General features: G+C 41.0%; 2 protein-coding genes across 3 annotated transcripts in view; both read right to left on the bottom strand.

The window, feature by feature from the left end:
• The window catches only part of LOC125441200 (pituitary tumor-transforming gene 1 protein-interacting protein-like), a 29,732-nt gene extending 21,954 nt beyond the window's left edge, over positions 1–7,778 (bottom strand). For both annotated transcript variants that reach the window (XM_048511600.1, XM_048511599.1), the window contains exons 1-3: positions 7,486–7,778; positions 4,973–5,025; positions 904–1,012 (exon numbers count right to left, since the gene is read on the bottom strand). In XM_048511600.1, the coding sequence (XP_048367557.1) occupies positions 904–1,012; positions 4,973–5,025; positions 7,486–7,624 (301 nt within the window). In that variant the 5' untranslated portion in view covers positions 7,625–7,778. The remainder of the gene's footprint in view (positions 1–903; positions 1,013–4,972; positions 5,026–7,485) is intronic.
• Positions 7,779–9,750: 1,972 nt separating this feature from the next.
• On the bottom strand, positions 9,751–18,069 carry CLDN12 (claudin 12). The gene is made up of 3 exons (XM_048511460.1): positions 17,577–18,069; positions 14,001–14,058; positions 9,751–13,315 (listed from the first exon to the last, which is right to left on the bottom strand). Exon 3 carries the CDS (start codon positions 13,291–13,293, stop codon positions 12,556–12,558), a length of 738 nt encoding a protein of 245 aa, XP_048367417.1. The 5' UTR covers positions 13,294–13,315; positions 14,001–14,058; positions 17,577–18,069; the 3' UTR covers positions 9,751–12,555.
• Between the last annotated feature and the right edge of the window lie 2,833 nt (positions 18,070–20,902).

Genomic DNA, 20,902 nt, shown 5'->3' on the forward strand with positions numbered 1-20,902 from the left:
ACCTATGCATACTCTGGGAGCTCCATTCACATAACTCCCAAAGTCATGTCTGCTTTGGCCCTAAAAGGTCACAAGAGAAGCAAGGAATGTGACCACTCACCTGTGTTCCTCCCAAATAAATCCACTGAAAACATTTTTTTTGGCCATCATCATAGCCGACTTATGGGGACCCGGTGGGGTTTTCAAGGCAAGAGAGGTACAGAAATAGTTTGCCAATGCCTGCTTTTGCAACTCAACTTCCTTGGTGGTCTCCTATCCAAGGACTAACCATGGCCAACTCTGTTTAGCATCCAAAACCTGACAAGATCAGGGCAGCCTGGGCCACCCAGCTCAGGAGGATATAACATATTAAATGATCCCAAAATCAAATTGCATTTATCGTTACTATGCTTAATTTATGGAAGGCTTACAACTCAGCAGGACGTCGATTTCATTCTGTTGAGTATCAAAGTAACAGTCATTAATTTAGGAAAAAAAATACTTCCCAGAAAAACAGTATAACAAACCCATTAACAAATGCTTTGTCTTGCAATGTAAGGTTACTCAGAAGTTCGTGACTAGCTTGCAAAGCTCACTGCACAGACTAAAAGAAGGTTAGTTAACAATTTCTGCATGAAAAACAGAGTTTTCCTTTTATTTCCAAATGTATATCCTGCTTTTCTGTCCTCATCAGGACCATCATGGTGGCTTCTACACAGAGGCGATGCACTGGACGTAGCAAGTGCCCGGTGCACCGGTGCGTCTTCCACCCCACCTCGCCCCGGAACACCCCCGCCATGCCCCCACAGGGGGGCACGCCCGGTGCACTGCACGCACGCACCCCACCCCCTTGGAGCTACCCTTTGCTTCTACAGTTTGCATTAACAGTTAAGCATCCATGACAGAGTTATAATTAGTACTCACCCCAACAGACTCCCCAGCGAGCCTCTGACAGTGGGCACAGTGTAGATGATGGAATAATACTCCTCACGGGGTAATCCATACAAATAGAGTTTTCATTGCACCACAGACACTAAAGAAAAGTGAAAAATCACACATGTATCCTTACTAAGTAAATCCTTCACCTTTTAAAAGAAGTTGACACCACCATAAATTTATTACTATCATCAGACCTGGAATATCGTTCAGCAGGACTGTAACTAAACAGTTCTGAACTGCCTCTTTCATTTTGGAGCCAAGATACCAATTACAATTATCCTGCTATCAAAGGCAAAAAAAACCACCCCTTCTTTTCCTTGTCTTCTAAGACCTCTTTTTTGAGGACTGTACCGTGAAATCCTACTGCCTTGTTCTAGCTGTGGTCAGTGCCGGTCAACTTTGACAAGAGCTCTTTGTTCTTTGTAAATCAAGCCTATCAATGAATCAGAACCACTCCGATGTCAAACTCACCCTCTAGACTGCATCAGCCATGTTTTCCATTAGCCACATAGTCCCATGAGAACCATTAACTGCATCTTGAATCAGCACAAACATTTTCTTAAATTAGTCACACTCCAATTTAATTGTTTTCATGAGTAGCAAATGCTCAAGCTGGGTATTGTCTTTGTCTCTGCAAGTACAGAAGGCTTTATAAAAATAATAACTGGGTGACTTTCTACCAGACATAGAAAAGCGATTCTTTTTAGGTTTGCCTGCACACAAATTGGCTAGATGTGTTTCTGTCTGATCTCTTCTCAGTCTCCATGCCGCTGATGCTGCAGCAGTTTAGCTGTATCATCCATCATTCTGTTACCAAAGCAAGCCTGGGCACTACCCGTGGTCTGACTGATTCCAACGTATCTCAGCAACCATTCTGAGTAGCTTTCTGGCAGAAATGTGCTGGGAAAATTCCCCGATTTCATTCCTTTAAAAAAATTCTTCTTAAACTCTTGCCTATGTCACAACTTTCCCTTCTGATGAGGATCATATAGTATATGGTTAGTTAGAATGAAGCAATCCTCCTTGTCTCTGCTCCTATACAACCAATTAACTGATGCTCTTAAGATTCCTCTACTCTTGGACAACCTTGATCCGAGTGTTTGTGAGAATGTAGCGAAATTTCTGTTAAACGTTATAGATACAAACCTAGATGGATACTAACTTTTAAACGGTTAGCAGTATTATATTAATATTGCTAACAATACTATATAATTGTTATTAATATTTTACATTTGCCAATTGAGTTTTTTAGCTGAAGAAATGTCATTGTGTATTTTATAAGTATTATTGTGTCACCTTGTACATGCCAATAAAGGCATTGCTTACTACTAAATGAAGGAGACTATATGGGGAAGGAGGATTAACTCTTCAACACTCATTCAGTCACTCACTGAAAAAGGACTCCCCTATTGTTATCTGTGTTTTAAAGAAAAAGTGACAGGTCTTTATAACACAGAGGTGTTTCTCCCACCCCCTTTTAAAATGCTGACAACTGTGTGGGGAACCTGGCTTTTGACCATACTGAGGATGGGGTTGAAGCCCCCTCTTCCTTGAATATCCAGCCTCAATTTGAATCTGGCCTGCACTCACTCATTTGCTTTTCAAAGATGGTTTGGTCGACCACCTGGACCAAACCTAAACCTTTTAAATGGGACATAGCAAAAGTTTTTCAGGATTGTTTATACTAAATAGTTACTAAATTATACTAAATGGTTCAAAACAGGTGGAAGCTCATCTGACACAAGAAGACAATCACTCTTATAAACACAATACAGCTACCCAGTGTAGAGGGAAGCCATCTTTGAGCTATAAGGTTTTTTTATTACCCTGCAATTAAAACAGGGCCAAAATCAAAATTAGGGAAGGGGAATTTGTACAAACTACAGTAGAGAAGGGTTATATAGCACTTTGGACAACAAAATGAAAACGTCTCTTCAATACCCTTTGTTGCTTATAACATTCAGGAATTCTGCAGTAAGTTTCTGAAAAGCCCTTACGTAATTAACTTTACTGCCATCTATCACATAATACATTTTTATCTAATTATGCTTCCTTTCCATCTGTGGTACCGTTCTCTTTCAAAACATCATGCTGGTTGACCCAGCTGGATGTTTATGCAAAGTGGGAGAAGGCACTTTCCCCCCCTTTTCCTTTTTTTTTGCCATCCAATTGAAGTTGACTTATGGCAACCTGCATGGTTTTCAAGGCAAGAGTCTAACAGAGAGGATTTGCCATTGCCTGCTTCTGAATAGCAGCCCTAGTAACCCATGATTATCTCCCATCCAAATACTAACTGAGGCTGACTCTACTTAGCTTCCAAGACCCGATTAGCCTGAGCTATCCTGATCATGGCAAACCCATGGTATAAAACACCAGAATTGGAATGGTACCACCACCAGAATTGGAATGGCATTGTTACAGCAGGGTAACGGGTTCAAAATATTTAAGCCAAAAACCTTAAGCCAACAAAGGAATAAAATTTAATATTTTATTCACGCCAACAACCGGGCAAACAGCATCAGGAGAACCACACAAGATGACAGTGTGTTCTTACTTTTATAGGTTACATCAGAATAGCAGTAAAAAGAATAAACCCCAAAGTTCATCATCATCAATCAGTCATAAAGAAAGGTGGAGATTTTCCCTTTCCCTAAAACATTTGAGTATTCTAGGACCCTTATTGGAAGATGGGAGCATCTGATCCTTTGACGCAAGATGAACTAGGACCTGTTTCTTTCCTATCTCTATTGCCTTTTGTTGTCCTTCCTAGGAAAAGAGCCTAAACATTTTCATGTTTCTTTCTTCTGTCTCCAGAAGAAGGGCAAATTCAAGGCATCTAAGACCTTAAAACAGTTGAATCTGCACACTTTCAGGCCTGCATCTTTTCTTTGCTCAACTACATTATGGTTGCCAACTCCCCATTACAGAAAGAAAGTCATGGGGGGCAAGAAGAAAACCTTTGCATATAACAAAGTATATCCTTTATATGCCTTCTGCGCCTACAGCATCACCTGCAGCTTAGATGGCACCTTAATCCAGGATAACAGGCCATGCACCGTTTTGCCAGCAATAGCACCAACACTTAAAGAGTAGCCTGGGGCAAGTTTGATCAAGGATAACTCACCTCCCTGGCAACACAAAAACAACTGGGTTGCTGAGTCAGGTACATTTTGTCAACATTACATCTACTGAGTTGGCTATTTCACTGATTTCCTCTTCCTGCTGTAGAATCCTTTGCCCCGCCCCCAAATTGTTTCTTAGGGTCTCCTTTTCCTCTGGAGCAGCATCTTGTGGAGATCAGCAGGCAGCGGTGAAAAGGGATAAGGCAGAAAAGTTCCATTCCACCAATGGAAAGGTTTATCTGGATCCCACCCAATTTCTGCAAGAGGCTTTTCAGAATGAAACTACAATCAACAGGCAACGTCGTCATAGAAAAGACATGACTACCAGCAGCACATCAGACTATGTTAGGAAAAATTCTGAAATTCCACCTCTTAGAAAAGATGAAACTCCATCTGTTATAAAAGTGGCAACACTAATTTACATTAGCAGACTTCACAAAAGTGAACTGAAGTCAAAAGTATGCCTTTGCTTCCTTCAAACCAGATAATTTTAAACAGCAACACTTCAGTCAATTTTTAAAGCATTCTGTACAAAGCAGTTGGCTATAATTTTCTGCTCAAGAGATTCTGTTTAATCCCATTCAAGTCATATGTTTCCAAGCCTGCTTGGTCAAAGAATTTGGGACTGGCCAGAGCCCATCAAAGCAGAGGAAAGGCTTAACATACCCCAGAAAAAAAGATTTTCCAAGGGACCACTGAAAAACCACTGATTACAGAATTTTACTGGAGCAATTTCTCTCAAAAGTTACCTCATTTACCAAGCTCTTCCCTTCGCAGTTCAGGATTTTTATTTTTCTCTCTGGTAATAAATTCTATCTAAACATGTCTTCTGCCCCAAACATAGCCTGGTTGATAGTAGCACCATCTATGAAATAATGAGAGTTTTCCCCTCCCCGATACACACACTTAATATAAGAAGCGCCAAAACTTACTGAAGTGTTTTGGATACACTCGTCACAAGTCTTCCCAGAAAAAACAGCACATGCTAGAAAAGAATAAACCTTCTGTGAGAAATGACTGGCTGCATAGTGAACTGTCCTGAAAGCACAAAAAGTGGTGGCATCGGCACACAGTTTTAATAAATATTACAGAGCTCCATTTATCTTCTACGGCTTTCCCCCCCTCTGATGGAATTGAATGGACAGTTATTAGACCCTTTCCGCACATGCAGAATAATGCACTTTCAATCCACTTTCACAATTGTTTGCAAGTGGATTTTGCTATTCCACACCGCTGCGAAGTGCATTGAATGTAGATTGAAAGTGCATTACTCTGCATGTGCGGAAGGGGATAGATTTGAACCTAAATAGCATTTTTTAAAAACCAGGTAAATTTAACACAACTTTACCCAGAGCTGTCTACCTATTCTGTCCCTCCCCACGCTTCTTAGAGATGGCAGCAAGACTTCCTAATACCACCCTTCATTCTGTTGGAAACTGAGTCCTGGATTAAATTGACCTCTGGTCTGAGGCAATCGGACTCTATCTTTTTACCATATTCATATCTCGCCCTTCCTGCAAGGACCTCAAAAGTGACACATTCATGGGTTTTTCCTCCCCAATTTATCCTATGTGAGATAGGGTAGTCTGAAAGACTGGTTGGCCCAATGTCACCATGTGAGCATTATGGCAGATAGGGAATTTGAACTTTGATCCTAATTTGATACTAACCATTACACCACCCAGGCTCTTTGTCTTATGCTCATGTGAAAAGGAAACCCAATAGCTTCACAGCAAGCTATATTCATTCATTAACAGCTAATATGGAATATAGTATGCAATATGATCAAGAGAGAATTCATATATGTTCAGAGGCATACATGCACATGGATGATAAATTATTAGAACAGTGTTAACACTGTATCCTTCCTGATAGCATCTGTACTGTCAAAAATTTATCAGCTATCTTGTTTGAGCTCTCAGCTTCTGCAAATAATTCTTTGGGCAATTGTCAATGAAACAATAAGCTTCCCGCGACTGTTTACTTGGCAGGGGGCAGGGTTCCATTAAGATAAATTAGACATTTTGTCAAGTTCTGCTTATGACTACCTTACCAGTCAACTTTTACAAGAATAATAAGACTATTTTTTAGAATGACAGCTGAAACAATGTTTAATTGCAACCCTAAAGAGGCAGCAAGAGCTGGCAACCATTAGAAAAATGCAAAAGTAAGTGCAATGTTTATGTCCATCAATGCACACATGACACAATTTTTATTCTGCAATTATATTTAACCATGAAAAGCCTCTTGTGATTAGGTATATAGATCTCTGCCTCATGTACACATTATCAATTCACAATTCCAAAAACAACTAGCATAAGAACATAAGAAAGAGCCTGCTGGATCAGACCAGAGTCCATCTAGTCCAGCACTCTGCTATTTGCAGTGGCCCACCAGGTGCCTTTGGGAGCTCACATGCAGGATGTGAAAGCAACGGCCTTCTGCTGCTGCTGCTCCCGAGCACCTGGTCTGCTAAGGCATTTGCAACCTCAGATCAAGGAGGATCAAGATTGGTAGCCATAGATCGACTTCTCCTCCATAAATCTTTTTAAAGTTAAACTTAACAGTCTTGGAAGTTATAAGCTTTATGTTTTGCCTGCCCTAGCTTTACAAGATCAAGGCAAGACACGCTTCCTACTTCAGTAACAAATATTTAAATGTTTCCTTCTCTTTCATCTCTTAAAAAAACACTTTCAAAATATTGAAGAGAACCTTCAGTTCAAATTCCTTTGCCATAAGCCACCAGAAAATAATAGCCAATCATTTCTGCAAGATCTAGCCTATACATTTTAATCAATTTTGGCAACTACTGTTTGAGTTGCAATTGTTTCCTGTAGCAAATCAGCATGTACAACATCTGATACCAGTAAAGTATTCCTTATACAGGGGACAGCCTTCCTAAATTAAAACCCGATATTACTCTGTATAATGCAAAGGCCTAAAACAACCTAGAAAACAAGACTAACAATAATAAGGAAAAGGGTTTGGCATGCACTCAGTTACTAGAGTCAAAGGACAAATAGGATGAACTGGTTTTTATAGATACAAGTTAATAGGCAGTCACATTATGCAGGAGCCAGTGGAAAAGGCAAAACAAGGGCAGGAACTGGGCAATTACATCTCATTAGGTTTCTGGCTCCCGGACAGGGTGACACTATTGCTAATATTCAAAGGGAGGACAGGTAGACAAAAGGATGCCTTATCAGGGGAAAATCATGAAGGGCATGCTCCTTTGCCTGTGCCAAGAAGACCAGCTGACGTAAAGAAGAGTAACACCAGGCTGCAACCCCCACGTCTCCCTTCGGCCACATGATGCTCACAACAGCCCTGTGAGGTAGGCTAAGATAAACGAGACTGCCCCAACGTCATCACGGGTTTTGAACGTGGGTCTCTCCGCAGACCTACCCCGATATCCTCTCCACAAGAGCCACGCCCCTTCCCTTACCTTGCCCGACCGCTCCCTGGGCAGCGGTGGGCGATGGCAGCGCGGTGGCCTCCTCCGCTGCCGAGCAGGTGCACAGCAAGAGGGTCGTTGACAGGCATAGAAGCCAAGGCGGCCACTGCGCAGCCGCCTTCGCCTCCATCTTTCACCGCGGCTGACCCGCAGCGCCCGGTCAACTTTCGTTCTCGATTTCTTTCGCTCAGGGAACCGCTAGTTGGCTCGCGCAGGCGCACTCGCTATAGAACGCGGAGTCAGCCGCCTTCGAACTACCGACGCCGTGACTCTTCTTGCCCCGCCCCTTTCCTTTGACACGTTCTGTGAGAGACCCCGCCCTCTATCCTTTTTCTCACCTCCACCGGAAACTGAAATTCTCGATTTCTTGCCCTCCTTCCTTGACAGCTTCCGGTCATAGAGAACCGTGGCAACCGTTGCTATATTTGAGGTTGAATTCGTGCTGCGGTGTAACGGTTACTTTGTTTGCATACTTATATTATGGTGTTTCTTTTTTGGCTTTGTTTTCAAGGGATGAGTAGCTGCCGCTGGTAGAGCCTGCGTAGAAGTGGGATGCTGAAAGTTGACAACTATGGCTGTTGTTAAATCAGTCCCAACAACCCCGCCTCGGATCTACCTATTAGTGATGATAGCTAAATGGAACCTCCCTGGTCAGTGGCAGTATTCTTCTGGATACTGGAAGCAACACTGGCTTTCATTCACAGGCATTTGATGGAACAAATGGTACTTTGCCAGAGTCTGGGTGCCACAGTGCAACTCTAGTTTCATTAGCATGGGATATTTATGTCCTTTTACAATTTAAAATGTTTTATAATCAACAAAAATGTACCTGCAGCATTTTTGCCTTACTTGTTCTCACAGAAACACAAAACAACTTACCTAGTCAGCCAAAAACATATTTGTATGGGAGCAAATCCATCACGCTTGGTCTAACAGCCAAGGTAAAGTTAGAAAAGATAGGCAAGCACGGCAGTAGTACTAGGACGAGGCTAAATTTCTATGCCTTCTTTTCCTAAAGGATAAATAGGTACAAAAACAGCAAAGTGCCATTTCAACAGTGGAGAAGCTGAAGAGCCAGTCCAGAGTTTGTTTTCTGGAAAGCCACTTCCCTTAAATCGTTGTCTTGGTTCAGATTCTATGTGAATGAACTCCGGACTTCCTGTGACCATAACCAAGATAATCTTTTTAGTTTGTAAACCCTTGGTTTGCAGGAAAAGTACAAAACAGGGGCCATTTACACCCATGTGGCCCCCTCCATTTTGGGTGTACATTCCTTTCAGGCTTGATTCTCATTTATGCACCTGTTTCACCCTTTTTGGCAATCACCCTACTCTCAGATCTGAGAATCCCTGCATTTTATGAACGCTCTGTAATTGCAATCTTCTTCTCAGAGAAACTGAAGGAGATTCCCTATGTATTAAGGTTTCCTGGGTTTTCTTGCTCCTCCCACCATTCCCCCATCCACAGCCAATTCCTGCTGCCCAACTACCAACCTCCCTCCCATGCCTCCTCCATGTTAAGACAATTGTTAAGTTGTAGAGGTCTCTCCAGTGGATTCCTTTTTTCCCCAGTGCTGTTGAGAAATAGTGCAGTAAACCCAGTGAAACTGTCAAGGCTTGGGGTGAACAATGTAAACCAAACAGCCCCGGGAGAGGGAGAGGGAAAGGGAGGGAACACTATATGCAGAGCACAAGGGCAATTGCTGCAGCCATCTCCACCCCATCAGAAGACTTTGGAGGATGCTTGCAGGTGAGTCTGAAAGTGGGATGATCCATATATCCAGTGAACTATCAATGGAGCAGATGGCCCCAAAACAAACTACAAAAAAAGGCAGGCAACATTCCAAAATGCATAGCAACAAAAAAGAAGGCAGGTGGGCAAAATGGTGGATCAGCCTGGATAGAGGCAAGGGAAGTTAACCAAGTATAAACAAAAAATATGGGGAAAAATAGATGGTGCACGCACAAAATCCCATTTTGAAGCAAAGATGGCAAAACTTTTCAGCAATGCATAAGCAGCCATAGTTCTCCAGTCTGGATGTCACTGCAAACACCAGTTTGTTGCAAAATCTGAAAGAACCAACGATTTCTCCTTGTGCAAAAGGAGAATGCAACATGCAGGGCCAAGGCTCCCCAGGCTCATTCCCAAATCATGATTTGCTGTTGTAGCTAAACAAAGCGTATTTCTGTCTTTTTCTTAAATTTCCTATTTCTTTAAGTTTGCTTTGATTACACTTCAGTAAAGACAATAAATAAATCACAGTAATACAATTCTTTTTTAATTAAAAATACATATTTCCTTTTACACAAAAATGGTTATCATAAATAAACTGGAATTCTGCACATGTGAACTACTAATTTTCCCTATTCAAACACAAGCATAGGTAAGTTGTTAGACACATGATGAAAGTCACATATTTAATTCCATGCTAGAAAACTCTGGCATTTGTACAAGCTAGACAAGGAAACATTCAAAAGAGTTTCAGATCAAACCCAAATTCAAACTCAGCAACTTTTGCATCCACAAGCAGAAACAGAACTTTGAGAGATATTAGGATATAGTTTTAATAACAGAACAATCAGCAACCAATACATTGGCCTGCATTTTACAGCATCACTATGAAATAACTGCCCCAACATGAGAACTAAAATTATCTTTTCAAAAATGCAGAGCAGGATCCTGTAACAAGAGGTTTTACTATAGAACAAATAGATGTGGAAGTAGTACCCAATTGATGGAAGTATACCCAACCTTTTTAAAACCTTTGCAGCATTTGCCACAAGATGTTTAAATTTACTGGCCACAATCCAGCCAGCTTCAACCTCCGAATGCCTACTGCACGGCATTCTTCTGGATCTTTGTCATATTGGAAACATTTCCATTATCAAAACAAAATTATCCCTTCTTCCTAGCCAGTGTTTTTAATAATCTCTATGCATTTTAACTGTGTTTATAATTGCTTAAATTATATGTGTTTGGGAGGAGGATTTATGGTTTTAAAATGTAATTTTATCATGTACATTTTAAAATTGTTAATCACCTATGTGGACCTAGAAGGGCAAAAATGTGGGATGCAAATTCTGTAGATAAATAAATACCCCATGAACTGAAGTGGGAAAGGGCCAAACAATTATTCCACACTCTAGCACCATCAGTATTAAAACTTCTGCCAGCAAATTTTGGAAGTGACCATTTAAAACAAGCTGAATGCACACACATTAGGAGTTTATACCTGTAATGGAAAATATTCCCTATAAAGTGCTTGTAAATGGGTTCTTTTTAAGGAATTGCTTCACTGTCTATATGTGTGTAAAGTGCTATCAAATCACAGCCAACTTAAGGTACCCCCAAGGCAAGAGAATCTGAGGTGGATTGCCATTGCCTGTCTCTGCATGGCGACTCTGGACTTTGCTTGATAGTTTCTCATCCAAGTACTGACCAAGGCCCACTCTGCGTAGCTTCCAAGACTGAGATTGATCTAGCCTGGGCCATCCAGGTCAGGGCACTTGCTTTAAGAATAAATAAGGCCAACAAATTCATATGGTCAAGTCCTGCTTTGGTAGAGATCCTAGTAGTTCCACAGTATGTGCAGAATCTTTTGTGAAAATATTCTCTTTAACAGGAAATGACACTGCATGAATATTTTTCCCTTATATAAGAGGCATAAAACTCATTAATTTGGCAATTTATGACTAAGAAGGGTAAGATTTTAAAATTCTAACTTATACGCAAGCTTTAATATGTGAAGTCTAGTGTTAAAACCAATTTCTAAATAAAATACTGCACCTGATAATAGTCTCTTCAATAATATTTGTACAAAAGATAGTCTAAAAGGTTACTATAAAGTTAGAATTGGTTTGGAAAAAGCTATCAAGAGTCCATTTGTTTAATATCCCTTTAAAAAAATAATCCTTATTCAGTAACAGTCTAAAATTTAGATGACACTAAAAAGTATAGAAACGATATAGCAGCTTTATATAATCCTGAGTCTATTTGAATTATTTCTGTTTTACTGTATAAATTTTTAAAACTGTAAATGGATTTTTGGTTACTTACTCAGTTGGAATAAACTCTGGAGGAAAATATAGCTTTTAGGAAGTGTTTTATAAAGAATGAAAACTTGCTTATGGAATTCAGACTACATTATTGCTATGAAACCAACAACTAAATTTATGTAAGCTTCTTCTAAATCTCTGGCTTTTGTCCCAAGAGAAGGATCCATCTGGCAACACAATTCTATAAAATTCACAAGTAGCTTTTATACATGCACAATGGAAAGCAAAAGAACAGGAATAAGATGGAAGAACTATTTTGAAAACTGGGAGAATAGAAAACACAACTTAACTTTCAGTTTCCGTTCCAGTAACACAAAGGAAACCAAATGCATGTTGACTGTTCCCTGTATGAGTAGTAGAGGTAACACAGGCACAAAATTTATTCTCTAACATAAAAGTAGCTACAATCAAAGCACATTATTAAAATTCCTGGGATGGGTCCAAAGGTATTGTTCCATATTGCAACCCTGTGGAAACCAAGAGCAATCGTTGCATATTCTCTTCTCCCTCTGCTGACCCATTCTTCATACCTCATGCTATTTGTGGGGGTCCCTAACTCCCCACAAGCCAAACTGGTGGCAAGGTGAGCTGCAAAGAGAGGCAGCAAAGTCCCGCTCCACAAGCTTTGCTTAGAAGTTGGCCTTACTAGATTTAAAATTTCACAAGTTAATTTACAAACACCAGCAGCCATGTTTTTCAGTAGCACAACTCAAGGAAGAAACTGTCTAGAAATATATAGAAGTAAAAAGATAACTAAAAGTTACTTAAACGCCATCGGCTTTGATGAGACTTACAAGCACGACTACTAATATTTTGGCTTACTCCATTGCTCCCTGTAGTAAACCCAAAGAAAGCTGTAAAAACTACCAACTAAAATGTCAACCCTGTTCACATGCTGCTTATGCATTGTTTTTAGAAGTCTCCCAGGTAATAATAAGAGAGTCCCCTGATCCATAGGCGTTTGTTATGAAACAGAAAATGGTGTTTGGCTTTTCCAACTTCTTTTTTAAGTGGTATGTGTAACCACGGGGATGTCGATTTCAATGGCAGAATGGCGTGACCGTGCAGAATATGGCTGGGAAGCATAGCTGTGTACACTAGGTGCATGTGAATACAGGGGCTGCCAGAAAGGGGAAGGCAGTGTTTTGCATGCACAATACCACAGGAACAAGAGAATGGCTGTGAACAGCAAACCTCCCGCACTGGCAATAGAAATGAATACAGAAATGTCAAAGGAGAAAACGGGCTCATATTTTTTGTTCATTTCTTGATTATGGAAGATGACCCAGATAGACGGAGCCAAACAAATGGCGCATGCAAGGAGAAAGAAGAGGCCAGCCACAAGATGGCAACCTGCACTGTTTATGAGACATCTGGCTTGCTTGATGTTCGGCACAGTTGAGATGAAGGCTGTGTTACACATGCCAATCAAACAGAGAAACAGAGCCAACACTGTAGTCAACATGCTTATGGGAAGAGTAAACTGGAGGACACGCAAATCCAACTGATCTACAGCTGTATACCACTCAGTGTCATAAATTACACAGTCTTTGCTTCCATCAAAACGAACACATTTAATCCAAAGCCCAGTGTAAACCGTTGCATTCCTTTCATTTTTGTTAAAGGTGTGCAGGCGCATTTGTCTCCAGTTAGGAAGCAGGGCAGCAGCGATAAGTCCTGATAAGGCAGCTGTTCCAGAAAGGAAAGCCAGGACTGTTGCAGCATGAACTTCACGGCAACCCATATCTAGCCAGTGAAAATGTCTCCTGGGAAAGAAAATGTTATCAAGTAAATAATATTCAGACCAACTCCTATTTCTCAAGAAGGACAGAAGAAATTATGTACACTACAGTTCTACAAACAAACCTAGAAAGCAACCCTGAAATAACTATTTGGCCCTTTCATATTGTTGTTTTAAACCAGTTGTTATACATTGCCCGATCAACTTATTGTAAAAAGGCATGGGGGCAGAGGTACTATAGCATATTTAAATCAGTTGCACCCGAAGTGCTCTGCTCATTTCAAACCATGCAGCTTTTCCCCCACTATCTTTACAGCACATTCTATTTTGGTTTTTGTAAAACATCCTAACTTTTGTCCTACAGCACTAGACCAGTTTAGCAATTCAGTGCTTGCAGCTGTCATTTGAATGCTGGCCACTCAGAACTGAACTGCTGTATTGGTTTAGTACTATAGCACAATAGTTAGAATGCTAAAAAAAACCCTTAAACTGGACTTAAACCAGAAAAAAAAAATTCCTCCCCCCACCCTCACCCGCCATAGCTCCACAATTTATGGAAATTTTTCACCTCTAGTAAGCATCCACTTTTAACCTAAAGTTCATAATTGATGTCCAACGTCTGACAGTCAAGTTAGATGCATTTTTCAATAGTTCATACTTCCTGTGCTAAATTAATTTTCTTAGAGAAAAAAAAGAGAATTCATGCTTACCAAGCAGGGTATCAAGTCAGGCACAACTATTACTTGTAGGAGAAAAATCCTAGTAGATCTAGAATGACAAAAGAATAACATTTGGAGGCAAGTATGTTTTGTGTCATTCATTCATACTTAACTGTACACATTTTTCCTATGCTGTTAATATTCAACATTTTAATGAAGTAGTCAAATATTTTACTGTCTCAATCTCCTACAGGCAGTCCTTTTCATTGATAGGAGAGCTCCAAAAAAGGAAATCCTTGTCTTCCACTTCACCAAGCTTTCAAATGAATGCTTAGCTGCTCATGGATATTGTGACTAAGGTACTTCATATATATATAGCTTCTATCTAGCAGTGGTTGTTCAGAAGCTCAGTTAGAGAAGGTCTTTTCCAGCACCATCTACCTGAGGCCTGAGTGAACAGTACAGAAAGGGCACAGCGCTGAGATGGTTTAGGCTCATTCCGCACACGCAAAATAATGCACTTTCAAGATGCTTTCACAACTGTTTTTGCCATTCCGCACAGCTTCAAAGAGCCCTGAAAGCAGCTTGAAAGTGCATTATTCTGCGTGTGCGGAATGAGCCAAAGAGTTTGGATTTATAACACACCTTTCTCTTCTGTAAGGAGTCCCAAGGCGGCTTTCAAACACCTTCCCTTCCTCTCCCCACAACAGACACCTTGTGCGGTGGGGGGCTGAGAGCATTCTGAAGAACTGTGATTAGTCCAAGGTCACCCAGCAAGCTTCATGTGGAAGAATGGGGAATCAAACTTGGTTCTCCAGATTAGTGTCCACTGCTCTTAGCCACTGTTTCACTTCAAAATGCAGGTGAGAGATAACATTTTTTTAAAAATCCTAATAGTAATGATTCTTTTTAACTGGAAAACTAGCACCATATGCAAAGATCTAGGTTGCAGCATCTCTCTCTGACGTGCTATTTTTATATGGGGAGTTACACGGGGAAGCACTAATATGACCCCCCTGCCATCTGAAGTGGCACATTCCATTTTGTCAGCTCAGAATTCTACCATCTATTTCTGCTGCAAACAAACCTTAATTCCACACACAGCAATTGGTTGCACCCTTCTGTTTTTTCTTAAATCTGGTGAAACAGTTCCACTTGTGCAACTATGTACTATGCTTGGAGATTATGACTAAAGTTTTATCTGGGTGCTGGCACAGATTATTATCTGAATGATGCTTCAGCAACATGCAACAATATTTATTAAATTCTTAGTAAAAGAGTTAAAAGTTCTAAAGTTGTATTTGTGAATGGAATTTCATTGTTGCTGAAGCACCTCCTCTATTTTAGTCTGTGCTGCACTAGTTAAACTTGGACGTTGTGTGTTTTGCTTTTGTATTATTGTTGCTAAACTTTTTGCTTTTTGTTTAGAAACTGAAACATGATGGAATTTAAAATGATTTCCATAAAGATGCCAGGGATTTAACCTTGGAACCTTCTGCATGCCCACAGTGTCCAACTATCCTTCCTTCCTCCATCTCTCCTCCCAACTAGGGTGGCTTGATGCTCCCCCAGACACTGCTGCCTCACTGTGGAGGCCGTGGAAAGGTAGTGGATTCTGGGCAGGGCGGGGCGGGGGCAACTTCAGTGCTTGCCCCGAGAGCTATTTTCTGTAGCTATGCCCCTGAAACCGAGCCTGCCATTCCTTACCTGGAGATGCGTGGGTTTTCTTCTGACACTGTCCGCATACAAAGCATGTACTCTATAACTGAGCCAAAGCTCCACTCCCTTCCCCACTGAATTTCAATCACATAATTGTTAAGAATGCATGTATAATCAAGGCATGAAATATATAGAAAAATACCTGGAAAGTAAGTAGTCACTATTTTATAATGTTTAATATAGATGTAAATGTATGGTTCATCCTTGCAATAACCATAAGTGGAAAACTGATATACCAATTTTCCAGAAAGGCAAAAGTTCCTATAGATCAGTGGTTCTCAACCTTCCTAATGCTGCGACCCTGTCATACAGTTCCTCATGTTGTGGTGACCCCCAACCCTAACATTTATCCATTTTACAGATGGAGAACACTGATGCAGAGAGTCTTAAGCGACCCCTGTAAAAGGGTCATTCGACCCACAGGTTGAGAACCACTGCTATAGATGTTTTCTTCAGTCTATCCACAGGTTCCAATGCTGGACTGAAATCTGAACCTAACTTTCCTTAGGCTATAGTTAATATTAGCTCAATAATGTTCACTTGGAAAGGCAATTTTCATACAAGGTAACTTCTATGGACAATGAGAATACCATCACCTCCTAGTCACATTTGCCTTGGCTCACCATGAGGTAGCTTTATGCTTTTTTCAATAGTCAAAACAGAAACCTTTAAATATATTAGGTTTTAATTTCTGATCCTCAACATCTATCTTGCAGGAGAACGCTTAAGTACAAAACACTTGTAATGACATTATCAGTTATCTAGCAAGACAAAATTCAACAGATGAAGGTTTTGTCCCTGCCTCTGCATGTTACTAGAAGAAAATTAAGGTATGTATGTCACCCTGGCTCATTGGAGGAAGGACTGGATTAATAAGCAGTGGTGGCAAACCTATGGCACTCCAGATGTTCATGGACTACAATTCCCATCAGCCACTACCAGCATGGCCAATTGGGAATTGTAGTCCATGAACATCTGGAGTGCCATAGGTTCGCCACCACGGGAATAGGGAAACGTAAGTGTTACTTATGAACCCATGCACCCTTTTGTTTCTGTTCTCCGTTCAGGAAGAATGGGCAATGCAAACACCGTAGTGGAGCCAAAACTTTAAAACAGACTGCCTGGGAAGTCAAAGAGGGCTCCCAAAGTAGTTGTTTTACAGGTTATTGCCATATGAGAAACAGGGATGATTTTATTGACATAAATTATTGTGCCTTTAAGTATTCTGAATTTAAAAAAAACAATGTTTCCTAAGAACATGTGTTTTAAATGGAAGCCACCTTCAATCAAACTGAGGCAAAAAAATTAATAAATAGGCTGGAACATGAATAACACAGAGAGAGAATGTTTATACAGATTAAGCATTTTCTTCCCTCATAGCTTAGTCCCTTTTGGCCCTGCTCTTCAAACATCACAGCACTCAGAAGGCCCAGGAAACGATTGTAATAATTAAATCAAGTGTTTTAAAAATTCAGGCGACGTGAAAAACACCCACAGCCACTTTGCTCATGTTACTAGCGATGAGTAAAGAGCCGGAGCAACCTAGGAGCAATCTTTGTAATACTGCGTGGGAGAGATGATGAATCACCGCAGAACCATCACTGAAACAGAAACAGTCTGTAAAGAGAAGGGAAGAAGCAAATCCTAAATGCCTTTTAATGTCAAAACATCAGTATGTTTCCAATACGTTCAATATCTAGCAACGGACCGAGATGAAGGGTTCATGACTACACAGGAATAAAATCCCTAAGCTTTCGAGGTATTTGATCTCAACAGAAACATGCTAAAATCGGAGAAGCCTAAGTAGTCTGCAGGTTTGAGAAAGCCATAATTGCAAGCAAAACCACAGAAACCATAAGACAAGAAATAATGGGTCATAAAGAAGGCACATCCTTGGGGCGCACTTACCCACAGCCCACGCGTGGGCTGCCTGGTTTGCAAACACCGACTCCCTTTTGCCACTTCCCGTTCACACTTGCAGCGGCTTCGCATTGTGGGTTTTCCAGGAAGTTGTTACCTTTTCCTTGTTTGCCCACGGGCTCCTGGGATTGTAGTCTCCGCCTGGCAAGGCGCGCCTTTGCTGTCCTTCTAAAGACTGCAACTCCCAGGATCCTCTCTCCGTACCTGAAATTTAGGATGCAACATCTGCCCAGTTCTGTTGCAGCTTGTTCTTTTTTTGTTCGGCCGCTGTGCAAGTTTATTGCACGGAGAGCATTGATTTGCAGTCCTTCTAGTTACCAGATCCTCCCCATCTTCTGCTTTTTGATTTGATACACGGGGTGTTGGGGAGGAGAGAAAGAACAAGACGCACACGCAGAGCCTTTAAAAATGGATGCTTGGTCTCATTTACCTGGTCATGTCTGAAAGACACAGGTACAACTTAAAGGACCACTCCGCTTTTACTGCATGAAAGCCAATTTAAGAACTTCGTTTTTACAATGCGGTTTATTTTTTAAAAAGCTTCAACTGAATAGAATTAATTCGTATACTAATAACTATATGGTAGCCTGACTCAAATCTGGATGTGGGAGGGGGAACTGCCCAAGCCATTAAGCACTCCCAAGGTGACCTTGGTTATGTCCTGTTCCCATAATATCTCCCATAGCACTAGGCAAACCACCTTCCACGTTAAGGGATCTTTTCAAGGTAGTTTGTGATGTTGCACAAGGTTTCTTTGCTCCAACAAAAAGATGTCAAAACCTTATCAGGCATACTCAAGCACATCCGAAGTAGCTCTCTCAGTCACAGCCAATAAAGTCTCACTTGATGTGGAGGTGGGCAATAGCATACTACCTCTGAACGTCTCTTGTCATGAAAACCCTACAAGATTGCCATAAGTCAGCTGTGATTTGTTGGCAAAAATTTTTCATAAACTGTAGCCCATGGGCTGTCACTGCCTAATAATAGGTCACCAACTAAACACATGTTAAAAGCTGATTCCCACTTCCTTTTTTATGCATACTATTAACTTTTCAATTAATTAATTTCCATTAATTAATGGTATTAAATTTGATACATCTACTGGTCAAATTACCCAGAATGTAACAGAATTCTGGACCATACCATCTCAGTTTGCATGTAGGGGAGAATGCTCTGGGAGATCCGCATGTGAATTCTACTTTTACCATGGAAGTTCACTGAATAACCCCAAGTCACAATTTGCTCTCAGCCTAACCCACCTTGCACAGGCTTGTTATGAAGAGGAAGCTGAGGGAGATCACTCTTAGGCTGGTTTGGGTACCTACTGGTTAATTTGATTGTATTAAGCTGGTTTGGGTACTGGGTTCAATTCTGCATGACCTGTAAGATGGACATGTTCTATCAGGCCGATGGTTGAGGCAGCAACAGTTACATCATGACTGGCTTCACTATCCCTATTTGTAGTTTTATGTTTATTTATGTCACTATATCATTTGTAGTTGGGTCTTGTTTTTACTTTACCTTTCTCACCTGGGATGGTCACCCTGGGAACTAGAATTTTAATATAATAACTAAGGTGCTGATTGGGAATTTGATAAGTATTTTTGTATTGTTATTTGTCCCAAGCCCAACATTGATCAGAAAGGGGCACGATATAAACAATTTATCGACTTATAAATATTCAAAAGGAATACTTTTGAATATTCTCATGTTACACCCCCCAAAATATGCATGTAAGCAAACCAACTCGTCATGGAAGAAATGTGCAGCAAACAAACCAATTAGATGTAGTTTTATCTTCAGAACAGTTTATAGCATAACTTACCCACAATGCGATCCTAGTTATTCCAGTCAAAAACCAATGATTCAGAGTGTACTAACTATACTCAGCATCACACTATTAAAACCTTCCATATTGCTGTCTAACAGTCCTTCAAAATTAACTATCCCAGATGAAAAGATGCTTTCCGAACCACTCCCCTCCCCCATCTTAATGGTCAGTGCCTGTGCCTAAGAACCAAGATACTATTTCTTCACTTCTGTATATCAAGACAGGTCACCAGGGCTCTTTGAATGGGTGTTGCCCAGATGCAGCTCCTCCTTTTCCTGCATTCTAGCAGGAAAAGAAAATGGTTCCTAAAATACTGAATATTTTTCCTTTGGTATGGTTTTTTGATAGCCAGTATAAGAGCTTCAATATACTTGTGCGTTATTGTCATATGGTGACACGGAGGGTGCAGTTGTAAGCCAGCTGCTATATGGTAAACTAAGCTCACCAGGGTTTGGCACGAGTAAACTCACACCATAAAAAGAGCTTTATTAGAGAAAATTAGAAAAAGATGTTAAAACAAGGCATACACAGTTTGGAGATGATAAGATGCATATAGGAAAAGTAGCAAAGCTAACTTGCTGACTCCTTACTGAAATCCTAACACAGCATAGTTGGTTCTTGAGGTGTGAAGTTTCCAGAGCTTAATATAAGTATCTTTCTGGCAGCAAGTGGAGAAGGAGGGAACCTGCTATTCTTCTCACTAGCTACTCTTATGGATAAAGCTGGCCCTAGCCTGCTGACCCAGTCCTCAACCAATCATACAGCTGTCTTCATAGATGCTTCCAGGGAATGAGGAAGCCGCCCCCATCCCAAGTAAAATTCACAGTTGAAGAATATGTTCCAACGAAGACCGCCTGGGAACATGTCCTTGAGAAAGACCGCCATGAGTGGAGGATACATTGTGCACCTGCGAGAGGCAGAAACTAGTTTAGGCTGGAAAATTCCTCCAAGATGGATACTTTCTTGCAGTGCCGAAACTGCAACAGGGCAGGTGGGTGGGGGGTGCTGCACGCTGGGCACATGCCATTGGCGTCATTTGGGAGCAGGAAATCGCCCCAGACCCCCTCCCCAGGAGAGGGGCGTAGGTGGATTGGGGTGTGTGGGCAGTTTGTCCCCCAGGCGAAGTTCCCTCTCCTTCCATCCCTGGTCTCTTGACATAGGACTAGTAATCTCATAATCAAATTTGAGATCTGTTCTAGGTAGGGTAATGAGTGCCATGCCATCCAGTTCAACCAATGCCAACAGTTACTGCTTCTAAGCAAAGCACTGGCTTGAGTGGTCCCAGCAGCAAATTCAGGCCACTTTAATTGAATTACTCCAAACTGAAGCTCCTTCCGCACATACGGAATAATGCACTTTCAAACTGCTTTCAGTGCTCTTTGAAGCTGTGCAGAATAGCAAAATCCACTTGCAAACAGTTGTGAAAGTATAAGCACATGGACAATTTTAACAGGAAGGAAGAAACTCTGAAAATGAACAGAAC

Source organism: Sphaerodactylus townsendi, linkage group LG11 (assembly GCF_021028975.2).
Source record: "Sphaerodactylus townsendi isolate TG3544 linkage group LG11, MPM_Stown_v2.3, whole genome shotgun sequence".
Taxonomy (NCBI): Eukaryota; Metazoa; Chordata; class Lepidosauria; order Squamata; family Sphaerodactylidae; genus Sphaerodactylus; species Sphaerodactylus townsendi.